General features: G+C 45.1%; 1 protein-coding gene across 1 annotated transcript; it reads left to right on the top strand.

Moving 5' to 3' along the window:
- Nucleotides 1-1865: 1865 nt before the first annotated feature.
- LOC120019554 (dual specificity protein phosphatase 10-like) lies at nt 1866-18272 on the top strand. Its single transcript, XM_038962855.1, has 3 exons — nt 1866-2694; nt 15176-15553; nt 17393-18272. The coding sequence occupies exons 1-3, from the start codon at nt 1866-1868 to the stop codon at nt 17656-17658; spliced, it is 1473 nt and encodes a 490-aa protein (XP_038818783.1). The 3' UTR covers nt 17659-18272.
- The last annotated feature ends 1462 nt before the right edge of the window (nt 18273-19734 follow it).

Genomic DNA, 19734 nt, shown 5'->3' with positions numbered 1-19734 from the left:
GGCTGTATTGAAACAGTTATCTGAACACTGTGAATTTGGGCGATCAATGAGTGACACTATACGTGATAGGTTAGTGTGTGGCATGCGCAGCGAGGCAATTCAGAAACGCGTTTTGACTGAGAGTAACTTAACATTGCAGAGAGCAATAGAAGTGAGCACGTCAATGGAAATGGCAAATAAAGACGCACAACAGTTAAGTGCATCGACCCAAGTGCCAAAGGTGTCTACAGAGTTAAAAAACAAGGCACGAGGTGGCAAGCCATGCTATCGCTGTGGGAAACCAGGTCACCAAGCAGAGGAGTGTTGGTGCAAAGACTTAGAGTGCAGAAGTTGTGGGAAAAAGGGTCACATCGAACGTGCATGTAAAAACAAAAAGAGACAATCAAACAAAAGTACTGAACAAAGGGAAAGCGACTTCAGGGAGTACAAAAATAAAGTGCATAAAATGGAGCACACAGAGGATGAACAAAGTGATACCCTATCCGAAGGGGAAGAATCTTTGCATGTTTTGTCCATTTCAGACAATGGATACAGATACTGGGTGACACTGCTACTGGATGGAAACGCAGTACGGATGCAAGTGGACACTGGAGCAGCCATATCTTTGCTGTCTGAGGCTGTATATAAGGAGAAACTACATCACCTCACACTACAGCCCACAAAGGTGACGCTGAAAACATACACCGGTGACAATGTGTAAGTCGCTCTGGATAAGAGCGTCTGCTAAATGACTTAAATGTAATGTAAATATGTGACTTAGACTCACCTGTACGTCGTCATTACCATGCAAGAGAAAGACGACCTCCTGACAGGTTGACTATTTAGTTCAGACTAACCTCCGACATTGGGGCAGAATACACCCCAGGGTTAAGTCGGGGAACTGAGTCAGTCTACCCTCTTTCCCTAGTTTAAAAAAGGTTATTCTGAGAAGTTCATTTATTTACATTAAGAGAACTTATGTTAAAAAGACAACAATAGGCAAAACATTGAATCATCAAAGGTAAAGGGGGAGGAACATGTTGTGTCGATATTCTAGTTTTGTCCCTTTAGGGCACCTGTAACCCCCCCTTGCTTACCTATGTTGAAATGCTTGGAATGTTGTTCCTGTGAAACGCATTAAACAATGCCCATGTTAATTTCTACTCCTGTCTCATGTCCTGTCCTTATATTAGTTGTATAAGTAATACAGTGTGCTATACAACACAATCATTTTAAGAAAAGGGGACCCGGACTTGTACAATCAGATCCGAACGCAACTGGGCCCGACTACAACTATATCAGACCCAATTGGACCTTAATAAAATAAAAAGAAAGATTATCAGCCACATTGCTCTTCTCGTTAACGAATAGGTTTTCATATGTTGGCTAGGCCTTCTATAAGTGAACAGATTCACCTTATTACTGTAAAATAAATATGCTATAGGCTATGCAGAGCCGTGGTCAGGTCCACTTGGGTCTATCAATAGACCCGAGACCGATGACAATCAAACAGGACCCGACCTGAACCTGAGGGAAAAGTTTGAATTTTGGATCCGGGCCCACTTGGGCCCCGGGTCGGGCTTGGGTATTCAGGTTAGGGTGGACCCATGAAGACCTATAGTCTATAGTGGATTCCGTTGGTGCACTCACAATCCTAATCTAGGCCCATATTCATAAAGCATCTCGGAGTGCTGATCTAGATTCAAGCTCCGTGTCAATGTAATCTTATTTATTATTATCTAAAAGGCAAAACATATCCTAAATCAGCAGTCCTACTCTGAACTGCTTTATGCATGCAAGCCCTGACATTTTGTTTCTTCTGTCAATCTTTCCCCATGTAGACTGGCTTGTAGTTCTCTGTAGACGTCCCGACCCTCAGCCTCCCCATGCCTCCATCTCCCCTCGACGACAGAATTGTGGTGGCGCTGCCAAGGCCGATCCGACCTCAGGAACTCCGACTGTGCCTGGACACCAGCTACCTGGACACCACCGTCACCAGCCACGGCAGCAAGACAACGGTCATCAGCACCACGGTGGTGAAGATCCCGGCGACCAACCTCACGTATATGCCCTCATCCAACGGCTCCACACGCTCCCTGTCGTGTGGATGCAGCAGTGCCAGCTGCTGCTCGGTCACCACCTACGAGAAGGACAGCAGGAACAACCAGCGCCACCAGCAGAGCCACCAGAGTCACGTGAGCCAGGTGAGCGCCAGCAGCCCCAACCTCAGCTATGCTGGACCCGCCTCTTCCTCCAACCCCATGGGCATGGTCCACCATGAGGCCTTTAGCGACCCCAGTCTCACCTCAGGCCCACCCAAGGCTCTAGGGTCCACCATCCGGGTCATCCACCCCAATGAGCTGGCCAAGAGAATGGCCAGATGCCCCATGGGCCACCTGGTCGGGACGGTCCCAGTCATCATCGATTGCCGACCCTTCATGGAGTACAACAAGAGCCACATCCAGGGCGCGGTACACATCAACTGTTCGGACAAGATCAGCCGGCGGCGGCTGCAGCAGGGCAAGATCACAGTGCTGGACCTCCTGTCGTGCCGCGAGTCTTCCAGCAAGGACTCCTTCAAAAGCATCTTCTCCAAAGAGATCGTGGTGTATGACGAAAACACCATGGATCCCCAGAGGGTGACCTCCTCGCAGCCCCTCCATGTGGTCCTGGATTCGCTGAGGAGGGAGGGCAAGGACCCCATCGTTCTCAAAGGTAGGACGAAGTTCTGGGCTCATATTCACAAAGTGTCTCAGATAAGGTAGTGTAGGAGTGCGGACCTAGCATCAGTTTTGCCTTTCAGATCATAACCTTGAGGTTCTCCGGAGGTTGTGTTGAAGCTTCAGTGAGTCAATGTAGAATCATCAGGGATGTTAACTGGAATTGTTGAAAGATGAGGATGAGGTCTTTCATATAAAACGCCTACAGGACTGTTTTAATTCGAGAATTTTTTAAGAGCTCTGGTTTGTCTCTGAGAGGATGAGAGAGATTGGTTTACGTAGCTGTAAGCTGGTCCGTCCAAGTCCTTTTCCAGAGTCTTTATGCTTCTGTTGTGAAGGAGATAGAGGTTTAGATGACAATAGGCAATGCAGTTGGTAAAGGTGCAATGGTGATATTTGCTATTGAATGTATGTCCCTGATGAATAGGCTCATGTTAGGTGTAAAGTAGATGTAAGGACTTTGTCTTGCCTCCACTGTGTGTAAGACTATTTCACTGTTACTCACACTGTAATTTACTTTGTACTACCCATATAAATTACAGTATGAAGGCCTAAACTGACACTTCTGCTTCATCTCCACGCGCACACACACGCACACGCACACGCACACACACAGAGATCTTAATTTGGCAGGCAGCTCTAGTCCTGCCAGGGTATGTAACATGCTTTGGCTGTTGTGCAGAGACTAGGAGGCAGCTGTTCGTAAATACTGAGCCCTGTTGAGGCAGCAGCCTCTGGGTTAGTGCCATGTTTTATATCTTCGGTTCGTGTGAGTGTGTGTGTGCAGAGCTGGAGCAGCAGCAGCAGCAGGCTGTGTTCTGGGTTGGGGGCTGGGACATGTGTCTGCCGTCTTGCAGGGAGATCATACTGTAGCACCTTGATGCCATCCCATCCTCCTACGGCTCTACTGTCCTCTCTACCCTCCTCTCCTCTCGACCTGGTGGCTTCCTCCATTCCTTCCCCCTTCCTTCCTTCTTCGCCCTCCCTCTGCTTCTGTCTCTGTCTGCGGCAGTGGGGAACAGGGAGCGGGCTATAGCAGAGCAGAATGTCTTGGTCTTTTTTTCTGATTTAATTCCCCTGAAATGCAGACATCTGCTGCTGCAGGAATCCAACGACTCAGCTTCAGCCCTGAGCTCCAACGACCCTGTATCTCCTGATATGTATGACTCTGTCTCGGCTGGTCTCAACCGCCACCACCATACAGCAGAGAAGTGTGTGTGTGTGTGTGTGTGTGTGTGTGTGTGTGTGTGTGTGTGTGTGTGTGTGTGTGTGTGTGTGTGTGTGTGTGTGTGTGTGTGTGTGTGTGTGAAGGAACAGTGGTTATGTGGGTTTCCCAGCGTCAGTGTAATTTATAACAAGACATGATTAATTCTAATATTGATCATGGAGGGTCTTAGTGATGAATGGGATGAATTGGAACCTGTAGAAGAGAGGCCTCTAACCATAGACATAGGATGCGTCTCTAATGGCATTCTATTCCCTATGTACTGGAATAGGGTGCCATTTGGGACAAAATCCTAGTCTTTTTAAAGAAGTTTTGAAAAATAAAAGAAGCATGTTATTTTCTTCATCTTCTTCTTTCATTCTTCTTCAAAATTGAATTTTTTTTTTTTTTTTTTTACTTTAGTCAAGTTTCATTGGATTAAGAAGTTGAGGGTCTTTTTTATCAGTTATGACCCTGCAATCAAAAGCCAGAAATACACTACATGGCCAAAAGTATGTGGATACCACTTCAAATTAGTTGATGTGGCTATTTCCTCTACACCCGTTGACAGATGTATAAAATTGAGCACACAGCCATGCAATCTCCATAGACAAACATTGGCAGTAGAATGACCCGTTCTGTAGAGCGCAGTGACTTTCAATGTGGCACCGTCATAGGATGCACATTTCCAACAAGTCAGTTCTTAAAATGTCTGACCTGCTAGAGCTGTCCCGGTCAACTGTAAGCGTTGTTATTGTGAAGTGGAAACGTCTAGGAGCAACAACGGCTCAGCCGCAGGCCACACAAGCTCACAGATTGGGACTGCCGAGTGCTGAAGTGTGTAGCGCGTATAAATCGTCTGTCCTCAGTTGCAACACTCACGAGTTCCAAACTGCCTCTGGAAGCAATGTCAGCACAAGAACTGTTCGTCTGGAGCTTCATGAAATGGGTTTCCATGGCCGAGCAACTGCACATAAGCCTAAGATCATCATTCGCAATGCCCAGCTGGAGTGGTGTAAAGCTCACTGCCATTGGACTCTGGAGCAGTGGAAACGTGTTCTCTGGAGTGATGAATCACGCTTGACCATCTGGCAGTCTGACAGAAGAATATGTGTTTGGTGGATGCCAGGAGAACGCTACCTGCCCCAATGCATAGTGCCAACTGTAAAGTTTGGTGAAGGAGGAATAATGGTCTGGGGCTGTTTTTCATGGTTCAGGTTAGACGCCTTCGGTCCAGTAAAAGGAAATCTTAATGCTACAGCATTAAGTGCTTCCAACTTTGTGGGGAAGGCCCTTTCCTGTTTCAGCATGGCATGCTCCTGTGCATGCTCCTTTTACCCATAAGGAGGGATACCAAATGTTAGTTACGATTTACTCATACATTAATGAAATTTGAAAAACTGTTTTGGATGCATCCCAAATAACATTCTATTCCCTAGCTACTTAGCGCACTACTTTTGACCAGGGCCCATAGGGCTCTGTTCAAGAATCAAAAGTACATAGGGAATAGGTTGTCATTTCAAATCAAATCAAATGTTATTGTTCACATACACATGGTTAGCAGTAGACGTCGACCGATTAATTGGAATGGCCGATTAATTAGGGCCGATTTCAAGTTTTCATAACAATCGGTAATCGGCATTTTTGGACACCGATCATGGCTGATTACATTGCACTCCACAGGGAGACTGCGTGGCAGGCTGACTACCTGTTATGCGAATGCAGCAAGGAGCCAAGGTAAGGTGCTAGCTAGCATTAAACGTATCTTATAAAAAACAATCAATCTTAACATAATCACTAGTGAACGACACATGGATGATGATATTACTAGTTTATCTAGCTTGTCCTGCGTTGCATATAATCGATGCGGTGCCTGTTAGTTTATCATTGAATCATAGCCTACTTCGCATTCGCGAAAAAAGCACTGTCGTTGCACCAATGTGTACCTAACCATAAACATCAACGCCTTTCTTAAAATCAATACACAAGTATATATTTTTAAACCTGCTTATTTAGTTAATATTGCCTGCTAACATGAATTTATTTTAACTAGGGAAATTGTGTCACTTCTCTTGCGTTCTATGCAACAGAGTCAGGGTATATGCAGCAGTTTGGGCTGCCTGGCTCGTTGCGAACTGTGTGAAGACTATTTATTCCTAACAAAGACAGCCAACTTCGCCAAACTGGGGATGATTCAACAAAAGCACATTTGCGAAAAAAGCACAATCGTTGCACCAATGTACCTCACCATAGATACACAGAAGCATATTTTTTGAAACCTGCATATTTAGTTAAAAGAAATCCAGTTTAGCAGGCAATATTAAACTAGGGAAATTGTGTCACTTCTCTTGCATTCATTGCACACAGAGTCAATGTATATGCAACAGTTCGGGCTGCCTGGCTCGTTGCGAACTAATTTGCCAGAATTTTACGTAATTATGACAGTTGTGCAATGTAACAGGAATATTTAGACTTATGGATGCCACCCGTTAGATAAAATACGGAACTGTTCCGTATTTCACTGAAAGAATAAACGTTTTGTTTTCGAAATTATAGTTTCCGGATTTGACCATATTAATGACCTAAGACTCGTATTTCTGTGTGTTATTATGTTATAATTAAGTCTATGATTTAATATTTGATAGAGCAGTCTGACTGAGCGGTGGTAGGCAGCAGCAGGCTCGTAAGCATTCATTCAAACAGCACTTTCGTGCGTTTGCCAACAGCTCTTCGCTGTGCTTCAAGCATTGAGCTGATTATGACTTCAAGCCTATCAACTCCCGAGATTAGGCGGATGTAACCGATGTGAAATGGCTAGCCGGTTAGCGGGGTGCGCGCTAATGGCGTTTCAATCGGTGACGTCACCCGCTTTGAGACCGTGAAGTAGTTGTTCCCCTTTTATTAGTTGTTCCCCCCCCGATTAATCGTCCGATTAATAAAAAATAAAAAAAGTTTTATATATATCATACACACACACATTTTTGTAATAATGACAATTGCAACAATACTGAATGAAAAATGAACACTTTTATTTTAACTTAATATAATACACACACACACACACACGCACGCACGCACACACACACACACACACACACACACACACACACACACACACACACACACACACACACACACACACACACACACACACACACACACACACACACACACACACACACACACACACACACACAGCTCTGAAGTGACAATGATACTGAAGAGTCTGCTTAGGAGACAAATACTCTCAACTGTTTGAATAAAAATAGAGTTTAAGTTACCTGTGATGAATGTTGAAAACAAAAACTGTAATTTCTATATGTAGGAAATCCTATTTTAATAATGGGCATGGTAAGAATTGACGACCAAAGTGCGAGTCATAATTCCCATGACACCTTCTAGCAAAATCTGAAAAGCGGTTCCTTCATTTATTCCATAGGATATTTTTAGATTCACTTAAAATAAGGTCTGTGTTTCGTGTAGGCTTACACCACCTTGCCAATTTTATAACTGTGTAGATATCCATAGGACAATGTAACTCTGATCAATATTGGCTAAATATAAGCGAAGATTGTGTGTTTTTTTGTAGAGTGGATTTATGAAAATATGTTGACAAACGTTACCTTATCCTAGTGAGATTTACACGGGTATCAAAACGTCGAGGCGGTTTAAGCCTGCACGAAACACAGACCTTATTTGAAGTAGATCAAGACATTCTCTATGGAAGACATGAACGGTAAAATAACGAAGGAACCCCTTTCAAGTTCAGCCGCAAGTTATTACAGGAATTATAACGCCTCAACTATTTCTCTCTAAACCATATACCTTTGACTAATCCGGAAACTATCACCTCGAAAACAAAACATTTATTCCGTTCCGTATTTTATCTAACGGGTGGCTAATGAGTCTAAATATTCCTGTTACATTGCACAACCTTCAATATTATGTCATAATTACGTAAAATCCTGGCAAATTAGTTCGCAAAGAGCCAGGCGGCCCAAACTGTTGCATATACCCTGACTCTGCATGCAATGAACGCAAGAGAAATGACACAATTTCACCTGGTTAATATTGCCTGCTAACCTGGATTTCTTTTAGCTAAATATGCAGGTTTAAAAATATATACTTGTGTATTGATTTTAAGAAAGGCATTGATGTTTATGGTTAAGTACACATTGGAGCAATGACAGTCATTGATTGATTGTTTTTTATAAGATAAGTTTAATGTTAGCTAGCAATTTACCTTAGCTTACTGCACGCAGCGTGGTAAGGAGGAATGGACGTGGGAGGACATTTTGAATGGGAAAGGATCCTGGACGTGGGAGGAGATCCTGGCGGGGAAGGATCGCCTGCCCTGGGAGCAGGTGGAAGCAGTGAGGAAAGCGGAGGCAGCTAGAAAAAGGGCCAAGGATTACACAGGGCCACGGCTGGCCCTAAAGACCGGGAGGCCACTCCCAATTTTTCTTTGTGGGGAGCACACGAGGAGATTGGCTGAGTCAAGTTGGCGACCTGAGCCAACTCCTCGTGCTTACCATAGGGAGCGTGGTACTGGTCAGGCACCGTGTTTTGCGGTGGAGCGCACAGTGTCTCCAGTGCGCGTTCACAGCCTGGTCAGGACGGATGGTGCCGGCTCAGCGCATCTGGCCGCCAGTGCGTCTCTACGGCCCAGGATATCCTGCGCCGGCTCTGCGCACTGTGTCTCCGGTGCATCTGCACAGCCCAGTGCGTCCTGTGCCAGCGCCCTGCCTTTGCCGGGCGAAGGTAACCATCCAGCCAGGACGGGTTGTGCAGGCTCTATGCTCGAGACCTCCAGTGCGCCTCCACGGCCCAGTGTATCCGGTGCCTACTCCCAGAACCATGCCTCCTGTATGTCTCCCCAGTCTGGTGAGACCTGTGCCTGCTCCCAGAACCAGGCCTCCTGTATGTTTCCCCAGCCTGGTAAGCCCTGTGGCAGCTCCACGCACCACTCCTCACTCCAGTGATGATCCATGTCCCGAAGCCTCCAGTGATTATCCATGGCCCGAAGCCTCCAGTGATGATCCATGGCACGAAGCCTCCAGTGATGATCCATGGCACGAAGCCTCCAGTGATGATCCATGGCCCGAAGCCTCCAGTGATGATCCATGGTACGAAGCCTCCACTGATGATCCATGGCACGAAGCCTCCAGTGGTGATCCATGGCACAAAGCCTCCAGTGATGATCCATGGCACGAAGCCTCCAGTGATGATCCATGGCACGAAGCCTCCAGTGATGATTCATGGCACGAAGCCTCCAGTGATGATTCATGGCACGAAGCCTGCAGCGACAGCCTCCAGTCCGGAGCCTGTAGCGATGGCCTCCAGTCCGGGGCCTCCAGCGACGGTCTCCAGTCCGGGGCCTCCAACGACGGTCTCCAGTCCGGGGCTTGCAACGAGGTTCCCCGGTCCGGGGCCTGCAGCGAGGGTTCCCAGTCCGGGGCCTGCAACGAGGGTCCCCAGTCCGGAGCCTGCAGCGAGGGTTCCCAGTCCAGGGCCTGCAGCGAGGGTCCCCAGTCTGGGGTCGGCGACGAGGGTCCCCGCACCAGAGGCGCCACCAAAGTGGGGGGAGCCAGAGGTGGAGCGGGGTCTACGTCCCGCACCGGAGCCGCCGCCGTGAATAGATGCCCACCTGGACCCTCCCCTATAGAGTCAGGTTTTGCGGCCGGAGTCCTTTGTGCGTCGGCGCGACGCACAAAGATTCCCGATGGCTGTACCGACTCGGACAGCAAATCCCGAGAGAGCCATGTTTCCGTGAAACATAGTATGTTACAATCCCTGATGTCTCTCTGGAAAGCAACTCTTGCCCTAATTTCGTCTACCTTGTTATCTATAGACTGGACATTAGCGATTAATATATTCAGAAGCGGTGGGTAATGTGTGCGCCTCCGAAGTCTGACCTCTTCTACAGCGACGTTGTTTTGGGTTAGCCTCTGGAATCAGTTCAGATGCCCTGGGTGGTTCGGACAAAGGATCCGCTTCAGGAAAGTCGTATTCCTGGTCATAGTGCTGGTAAGTTCACTTCGCTCTGATATTCAATAGTTCTTCCCGGCTGTATGCAATAACACTTAAGATTTTCTGGGCCACCAGTGTATGAAATAATACATTAAAAAAAATACTTAAATGTTTCCTAAGGACTAGAAGCTAGGCGTCCCTCTCTGTCGGCGCCATCTTTGGGACGCAACCTCAGTCTCCGGTTTAATTATTGAACTTTCTCCAGGAGAGTAAATCATCAAATGGCGTATATCAATATGGTTGTTGGAACTTGGATGGCATATTTTGATGCAGAGAACAGCAACATTTCTAGTCCTGACTTGCTTTTTTCCCTTTGACCCAGACCTAATTGTAGTAATGAGTTATATAGCTGTCAAATGTGTCATAAGCAAACATCATTATTGATGTAAGACTGTGGACCTTACAGTTGATGGATAGCACTGAATAGTGGAACCTGTGAGAAGCCCTCAGAGCTTCAGAGAAGTTGTAATTTATGAGTGAGGAACTGTGCTGGAGGCTTCTAAAAGTGAGAGAGACACATGAAGGTGCTTTCCTCCATGAGATTGTCGAAAGATGCTTCACAGATCTCATCTCTCTCCACAATGTGCCAGAACATTATTCTTTTCTACTATTCTCACTCTCGCCTCTCAAAATAAGCTATTTACCAATTGAGCGCATCTCCACAAGAAAGGCGCCGCTTGAATATAAATGTTAAACATTTTCAAAGATGATTTTGGTTGAACAGTTGAATCTGTTAGTTTGTTGAAAAATCCAGAAAGAGAAAGCTATTTAATGCATCATTAGAGAATCTTGCCACACAGACACACACACACACACACACACACACACACACACACACACACACACACACACACACACACACACACACACACACACACACACACACACACACACACACACACACACACACACACCCCTAGTAATGTCATAACTAGCTTGTGGTGGTCACTATGATTTATTCAACTGTAGTAATGTTCAACGCCTTTAAGACTCGTGTGAAGAGACTCTCATTCCATTATTTACCCTCAGAGTGAGTGTTTTTCTATTTAATTTCTTTATTTCACCTTTATTTAACCAGGTAGGCTAGTTGAAAACACGTTCTCATTTACAACTGCGACCTGGCCAAGATAAAGCAAAGCAGTGCGACACAAACAACAACACAGAGTTACACATGGAATAAACAAACATACAGTCAATAATACAATAGAAAAAGTCTATATACAGTGTGTGCAAATGAGGTAGGATAAGGGAGGTAAGGCAATAAATAGGCCATAGTGGCGAAATAATTACAATATAGCAATTAAACACTGGAGTGATAGATGTGCAGAAGATGAATAAATAACAGAATGGGAATGAGGTAGTTGGATGGGCTATTTACAGGTGGGCTATGTACAGGTGCAGTGATCTGTGAGCTGCTCTGACAGCTGGTGCTTAAAGCTAGTGAGGGAGATATGAGTCTCCAGCTTCAGTGATTTTTGCAGTTCGTTCCAGTCATTGGCAGCAGAGAACTGGAAGGAAAGGCGGCCAAAGGTAGAATTGGCTTTGGGGGTGACCAGTGAGATATACCTGCTGGAGCGCGTGCTACGGGTGGGTGCTGCTATGGTGACCAGTGAGCTGAGATAAGGCGGGGCTTTACCTAGCAAAGACTTATAGATGACCTGGAGCCAGTGGGTTTGGCGACGAATATGTAGCGAGGTCCAGCCAACGAGAGCATACAGGTCACAGTGGTGGGTAGTGTATGGGTCTTTGGTGACAAAACGGATGGCACTGTGATAGACTGCATCCAATTTGTTGAGTAGAGTGTTGGAGGCTATTTTATAAATGACTTCGCCGAAGTCAAGGATCGGTAGGATAGTCAGTTTTACGAGGGTATGTTTGGCAGCATGAGTGAAGGATGCTTTGTTGCGAAATAGGAAGCCGATTCTAGATTTAATTTTGGATTGGAGATGCTTAATTTGAGTCTGGAAGGAGAGTTTACAGTCTAACCAGACACCTAGGTATTTGTAGTTGTCCACATATTTTAAGTCAGAACCGTCCAGAGTTGTGATGGACGGGCGGGCAGGTGCGGGCAGTGATCGATTGAATAGCATGCATTTAGTTTTACTTGCATTTAAGAGCAGTTGGAGGCCACGGAAGGAGAGTTGTATGACATTGAAGCTCGTCTGGAGGTTAGTTAACACAGTGTCCAAAGAAGGGCCAGAAGTATACAGAATGGTGTTGTCGGCGTAGAGGTGGATCAGAGAATCACCAGCAGCAAGAGCGACATCATTGATGTATACAGAGAGGAGAGTCGGCCCGAGAATTGAACCCTGTGGCACCCCCATAGAGACTGCCAGAGGTCCGGACAACAGGCCCTCCGATTTGACACACTGAACTCTTTCAGAGAAGTAGTTGGTAAACCAGGCGAGGCAATCATTTGAGAAACCAAGGCTGGCGAGTCTGCCAATAAGAATGTGGTGATTTTCAGAGTCGAAAGCCTTGGCCAGGTCGATGAATACGGCTGCACAGTAATGTCTCTCATCGATAGCAGTTATGATATCGTTTAGGTGCACCCATGACCAGCTCTGAAACCAGACTGCATAGCGGAGAAGGTACAGTGGGATTCGAAATGGTTGGTAATCAGTTTGTTAACTTGGCTTTCTTTCACGACTTCCCCCGAAGTTGGTCCCTCTCCTTGTTCGGGCGTCGTTCGGCGGTCGACGTCACCGGTCTTCTAGCCATCGCCGCTCCACCTTTCATTTTCCATTTGTCTTGTTTTCCACACACCTGGTTTACATTTCCTCATGACTACTATGTGTATTTAGCCCTCTGTTCCCTCCATGTCTGTGTGGGATATTGTTTATTGTCTAGGTTGGCACGCTTCCGGCTGGGTTGCGCCGGGTTTTATTTGTACCCGTGATTTGTGGCAGCCGGTACTTTGCACTTGGTTGTTGTACTTTGTGCTGCCTCACTTGTTCTTTGAGCATTTGTTTTTGTGACACGGTTGCGTTCTGTTCTTACAATTGCCTCAGTAAAGTGCTTCTTTGTTCACTCATCTCTGCTCTCCTGTGCTTGACTTCCATGCACCAGCTACACCCACCGCATGACAAAATACCCCAACTGGTGATGGAGTCAGCAGGAGCAGGTGCCCCCGTTATAGGGGTAGAGGAGCGCGTCCAGTAGCACGCAGCGATGCTCCGCCATCTCGGCGCCGCCATGGACCGCGTCGTCCAAACAATGGACCGCTGGGAGAGACAGGGAGTCCCTCCAGCACCCCCACCAGCACAACAGGGGCCTCCACTACTCGCTCCCCCTGCACCCGGTTCCAGTGGGATTCGTCTCGCCCTCCCCAGGGAGTAATTGGTTCTTGCTTCGGGACAGAGACGTTAGCCAGGAGTGGCCACTCGGATAGCAGCTAGCTAGCTGCAATGATCCAGGTGAAATAGTTCAGAGCTTGCAGTAGGAATCCGGAGATATGGAGAAAAATAAGTCCGATTTGCTTTGGTTTGAGTCGCACTGTGACTAGCAGTGGCTAGCTGACTACTAGCTAGTAGCTAGTTAGCTGGCTCGCTTCTGTTGGGGGTTCCGGTTCAAAAGTAAAGAAAATAGCAGATCCGTACCACATTGGGTGAGGCGGATTGCAGGAGAGTATGTTGAAGTTGAGGTAAATAAAAATAAAAACAAATATATGTGAAGAAAAAATATATAAAAAGATATATACACAGGACACGACAAGACGAGGACAAAGACGTCTGACTGCGACGCCATCTTGGAATACTTGCGTGAGAGAGTGATGAAAAAGCGTTACTTGAGAAACATAGCAGTTTAATTTGATTGTTTAGTGTGGCCCTATCAGCTAGACTCATTTTATGACCCTCTTATGATAGACAACATCCTCCCTAGTTGAAAGTTGATAGGTGATCCTCACCTGCCCCATTTCTATGGCGAAGCCGGTGAGGCCATACCATGAACTCGCTTAGCATGACGTTAGCTTTTATTAACTGATACTGATACTCTGTGTCAGGCCCCCATGCAAGGTGCCAATGGCGTCATGCCCTGTGTGTGTTAACGTTATGTTAACGTTGTGTCAACGTTACACGGCTTTATTTGAAGGAGTGTAGATGTCCAGAAAGACAAATGTTCAACATTTATTATCTTTATTTGGCCATCATCTTTGGCTCTGAGGAGAGTGATGATAGCTATTTTTCAGAGGTAAAAAAAAAGGGAATGCTGTGTGGATTGCCTTGGGGCCATGTTTTATGTTTCTCTCACTCTCTAAATGATGAAGGAAATAGGACATTACCTCCAGGACCGTAGGTGATTGAGAGACAGAAACAAATTAAGTGCAAAGCCTTCCCTTCAAACTGATGTGATATCCAATTCAAACACATTATATGGTTTGAATGGTTGAGTTAGTCGGGGGATTGGAGTGTCCCAGTGTTCGACTTCAGGCTATAGAAGTGTACGTTATGATAAGTTTGTCACCTATTTTGCCACCCTATCAGATTGATATGAAAAACTCCATTGATATGAAAAACTCCACTTTTCAAAGTAGAACGAGGAGAGATGGGCCAGAAAGAAGGAAGAACAACCAAATAATAGGTAGATTGGATTCTAAGAATATTTTGAGGATAAATACACAACGCATAGGATGAGAGGATGAGAGTACTAAAAACAAAATATAGTACTAATGGTCAATAGGGAATTGTCAATGTAAATAGGAGTTGGTTTTCAGTTCAACAGCTGTTTAGAATCTGTGGAATGTTACTCCTGAACTCAGAGCTACGTGTGCTACGTTCCGTACATTGAGTCGGGAGCAGGATAGTTGTTATTCGGCCATTGGCCCAGTTGTACTGCAAGGACTTCTGATTGGTCAACCCCAGGCTAGTGTAGGGGGTTATAAATGGTGTCCTGTTCCTTTGTTCTGTGGAGAAAAGCTGAGGAGACTGAACATCTACCTCCCAGCATAACATCTATGATTTGTCCTTCTCAAATAAACCTATTTTTCTCCCCCTGATTTGCTTTGGAGTTTGTGTTATTGAAGAATAACATCAACTGCTAACAATATGGACATGGATTGTTTTTGATAGTTTAATACAGTAATATTTCCCTCCAATAGACACGTAGCAGACGTGTTCCTGTCAGACGGTAGTAACCTGCCTTTGACATAAACGATTATACCTGCAGGCGTTAAGTTTATTGTCACATTTAAGTGTATTTACGTTTCGCTGACTCATCCTGTTGTTGTCTGTTGTTTACCCAGGGGGCCTCAGCTCCTTTAGACAGAACCACCAGAGCCTGTGTGACCACTCCCTCCACCTCCACGAGATCCTGAACGCCAGCAGTGGGGCCTCCGGCCACACGGGGGCGCTACCTCACTCCATGTCCCTGCCCTCCACACCGGACATCGAGAATGCCGACCTGACGCCAATTCTGCCCTTCCTCTACTTGGGCAATGAGCACGACGCGCAGGACACCCACAAGCTGCAGCGCTACAACATCAGCTTCGTGCTTAACGTTACCACCCACCTGCCGCTTTACCATTACGATACAGGTCTCTTCAGCTACAAGCGGCTGCCCGCAACCGACAGCAACAAGCAGAACCTGCGCCAGTACTTTGAGGAGGCGTTTGAATTCATCGGTACGTGGGAAATTTTTCCAAGTCTAGTCAGTGCATGGCGGCTTGGCCCACATGAAAAAGTACTATATTGTGTACAATGGTAGGAATACTATAGTATTCACTGTACTGTTTTTGCTGACTTTACTGTAGTATACTGTAGTATTTATAGTTTGCTATAGTATAAATACTGTAGTATATATTGTTTGTATATACTATAGTAATTACTGTAGTGTTTGCAGACTGTAGTATACTGTAGTGCCTTTATACTTTAGGATTTACTGTATTTTTGGGGACATTACTGTCGTATTTACTAAAGTGTTTTTGTTTTATTATCTTTGACATAGAAGTGGAGGCTTTCTCCTTGAGAAAATCTACTGGAGAAATACTAAAATAGCACATTTTCCATAACCTGTATGTAGGTAGGTAGGTAGGACTGGGTTCTGAACGGAGAGTTTAGTGCTCCTGCTCTTTTCTATAACCTGTAGGGAACACAGTATATGGTCTATATTTGGCATGTAGGTTTTTCACTTACAGGTAGCACAAATTGGGATATGGGGGAGGGGAATGGGCAAGGTATATGCAAATGAAATACTGTAGCATTTACTATAGTAAAACATATATAGTGTTTTTGCAGACATTTCTGTTGTATTTACTACAGTGTTTTTTGTGTGGATAGTACTGTAGTATTCTATACTATACTACAAAATTCTATACTAAGTACTACACATAATTGAGGGATACTAATGTATAGTATTCTAAAGTATGCTATAGTTTATGACTATTAAACTGTAGTATTATTCTATAGTAAACTGTAGTATTTCTTATTTGGGTGGGTGCACAGTAGAAGTGTACACTGAGTGTACAACACATTTAGGAACATCTTCCTAATATTTAGTTGTACCCCCTTTTGCCCTCAGAACAGCCTCAATTCTTTGGGCCATGGACTCTGCAAGGTGTCGAAAGCGTTCCACAGGGAGGCTGGCCCATGTTGACTCCAATGCTTCCCACAGTTGTGTGGATTGGTTGGCTGGATGTTGGCTGGATGTCCTTTGGGTGGTGGACAATTGTTGATACACACGGGAAACTGTTGAGCGTGGAAAACCCAGCAGCGTTGCAGTTCTTGACACACTCAAACCTGGCACCTACTACCATACCCCGTTCAAAGGCACTTCAATATTTTGTCTTGCCCATTCACCCTCACAATCCATGTCTCAGTTTTCTCAAGGCTTAAAAATCCTTCTTTAACCTGTCTCCTCATCTACACTGATTGAAGTGGATTTAACAAGTGACATCAATAAGGGATCATAGCTTTCACCTGGATTCACCTGGTCAGTCTATGTCTTGGAAAGAGCATAACGCATTGTAGACTCAGTGAATAGGGCAGAGCAGGGCAGGGGTTGCAGTTGGTGGCAGTGGTGGGATCTCATTGAATCGATTCAGTTGTATTATTTATTTTCAGGCCACATTATGATTGGAGTTAGTCAGTGATTTAGCTTGGTTGATACATATTCAAATGGGTTGTTTTTATCGATCAGAGGCTGTGTAGGTTGTCGGACTTTTGAAATTATGGATTTGTTAGCTCTACAGTTAGTATAACGTATGCACAGTGTAGGTTTTGAGTGAGCGGACTGCAGGGAAAAATATGGCACATTAGTTACATAACTAAAACATTAATGTGATGTTGTCGAAGTCTATTTTGTACTACTGCATGTTTTATGTTGCTATGATGAGTTCTATTCTAAAGAGACTAACATTATTATCTGTTTCTGTTGAAGTCTATTTTGTACAATGTTTCATGTGCTTTAGCACTAAAACGCTCCTAAAAGTCTCCTAAAATGCTCCTCTCTTTCCTTTCTTCAGAGGAAGCACAGCAAGCAGGGGTGGGCCTCTTGATCCACTGCCAGGCGGGTGTGTCTCGCTCGGCCACCATTGTCATCGCCTACCTGATGAAGCACACCTGGATGACCATGACAGACGCCTACAAGTTCGTCAAGACCCGGCGGCCCATCATCTCACCCAACCTTAACTTCATGGGCCAGCTGCTTGAGTTCGAGGAGGACTTGAACAACGGTGTCACGCCGCGCATCCTCACGCCAAAGCTCATTGGGGTGGAGACCATGGTTTAGGAGGACACCCGCCATTCCTGCTTTAGGAGGACATCCAACAGGCTACTCTTAAAGGCGGATTCTGAGAGAGAAATCTTTATTTCAGAATCTCCTAATCATGCTCTTTTGGGACTGTCACAGGAGTGCCAAAGTTCTTGAGATGAGATACGCCAAAAATCCCAGCTGTTCCGAACTGGCCGGCTTCCCGGAGGAACAGAAGTGTTGGGGAGAGAAAACGGTCAGTGGGAAGCTGTCTGTGCATGACAACGGAGGAGCAAAAACATGGAAGGAAAGGAAAATAGATAAAACGCCATGTTCTGTGGGGACTGAGCAATTTAGTAGTTAGAGAAACTGAACTCTTCAGGCTCACACTGTGCTGTGGCTCATGGTTAATGTTGCAGGCATGGGGCCGAGCTGGCCGAGGCGGTGCCTGTCAGAAAAGATGAAGACTTGTTTGGTGTGTTGATGTTCTTGTTCTATTTTTAGACAGGAGTTTATGGGAGTGACCATGACAAGTCCAAAGTGGCTTACTGTGCAATAATTTCTGAGTGGACTGCGCCTGAGAGCTTGATATTATGTGTATATATGGGTATTCAATGACGATTAAACATTTCCAGCTTGCCGCTGATTTGACATTAAGTAAGTTTTTTATTTTTTATTGTTGTTATCAATTCCGTATTTTTTGGCACATGCAATTGAGCTGTTACCTTTGGCACAAATTAGATTGACAAAATAGTTTTTTGTTTTTTTAAGTGTCTCAGTTGTGTGTGTATATTTGTTTCATTCTGTTTACTCTTCAAAAATACTATACATGAAAACATTCACGTTGTCTGTGTTTTTTGTTTTCCAACTGTGTTTTTCCATTGCCCATGACCATCAACCATACCATTTGTTTTTAGTAATACATTTACTGCCATAAAGAGCTTTGTACCACAAGTTTACTGAAAGCAGATATATTGCTCCTCAAACAAAATGGTGGTAATCCTGTTTTATATATTACTTCAGTTGTAAAGTAGATTTGAGGACTATTCTGTGTTTCTTTTTAAATAATTTACCCTCGCTTCTAACTTGTCCCTCTTTTAATGTAGTGTCTAACCTCTCCAGATATATTTTGGTATAGTTGCCCTTATAGTGTATGTTACTACATTTACCCTGACTCTGAATGTGACCGAGTATGATTTACTACATTACAAAGTAACACAGTTCTGAGATGACCTTGAATTGGGCCTCTGGCATCAAACGAGACATTGTATCAAGGGTCATGGTTAAAAGTCAGAACTGTCGTAGAAGGAAGGTACTGTAACCCCTTTCTAATATTTTGAAACCTCCCAGTCCTGCCTCTAAGCTAAGCTAACGGGGAGCTCTTGTTCTGCCCCTTCGTGTAACACCAAGCTCAGTACTAGTGCCTCTATCTATGCCTTAACTAACACCTATCTTTTCTCCACTGGATCTTTTTGCGGCACTGTACAGTACAGGCCATCATCGCATGCAGACAGAAGCAGCCGAGCAGGCTGGGGTCGACTACACGGCCTGCGGATGCAAACCAAACCTTCAGCAGCAGCAGTAGTCAACTCTGTGATACATTCAAAAGGATATTAAGGCAGTTTGCACACAGTTTCACTCCAAAGAGCCTGTCACAGCATTTGTTTTAAAACCAAATTTCACTAATGGAATCTGTGCTGCTTTGGTTTTTAAGGCACTTTGGGCTATTAGGCCTTTAGATAATGTGTATTTTAAAATGACTTTGATCTGGTGCTGAATCTGATATTTGAAAGGAGAATTGAGATCCTGAGCAACTTATAGTCTAGGCCTCTTCCACACAGGCTGTGCTGAAGCAGAAAAGTCTGTTATGATGGCTGTGTGTGTGACCCCGCGCTGAGCTTTTGAATCTCATCAAAGGCGAGTCACTGAAATGTTTCCTTGCATAATGCATGCTGTTTCAAACAAGGCGATGTGCAGCCACTTAGCTGCTAATTATGTTGATGCTCAGTTTTGGCCCCAACTAGCGTTAGCATTAGCGTTAGCGCGACAACAAACAATGGTGGACTATACAACGAAAGACAAAACAGGGTCCTATTCAATAGGGCATGCAATGTT

This window comes from Salvelinus namaycush, chromosome 24 (assembly GCF_016432855.1).
Source record: "Salvelinus namaycush isolate Seneca chromosome 24, SaNama_1.0, whole genome shotgun sequence".
NCBI classification, from domain to species: domain Eukaryota; kingdom Metazoa; phylum Chordata; class Actinopteri; order Salmoniformes; family Salmonidae; genus Salvelinus; species Salvelinus namaycush.
This window is presented reverse-complemented; position numbering and strand designations above follow the sequence as displayed.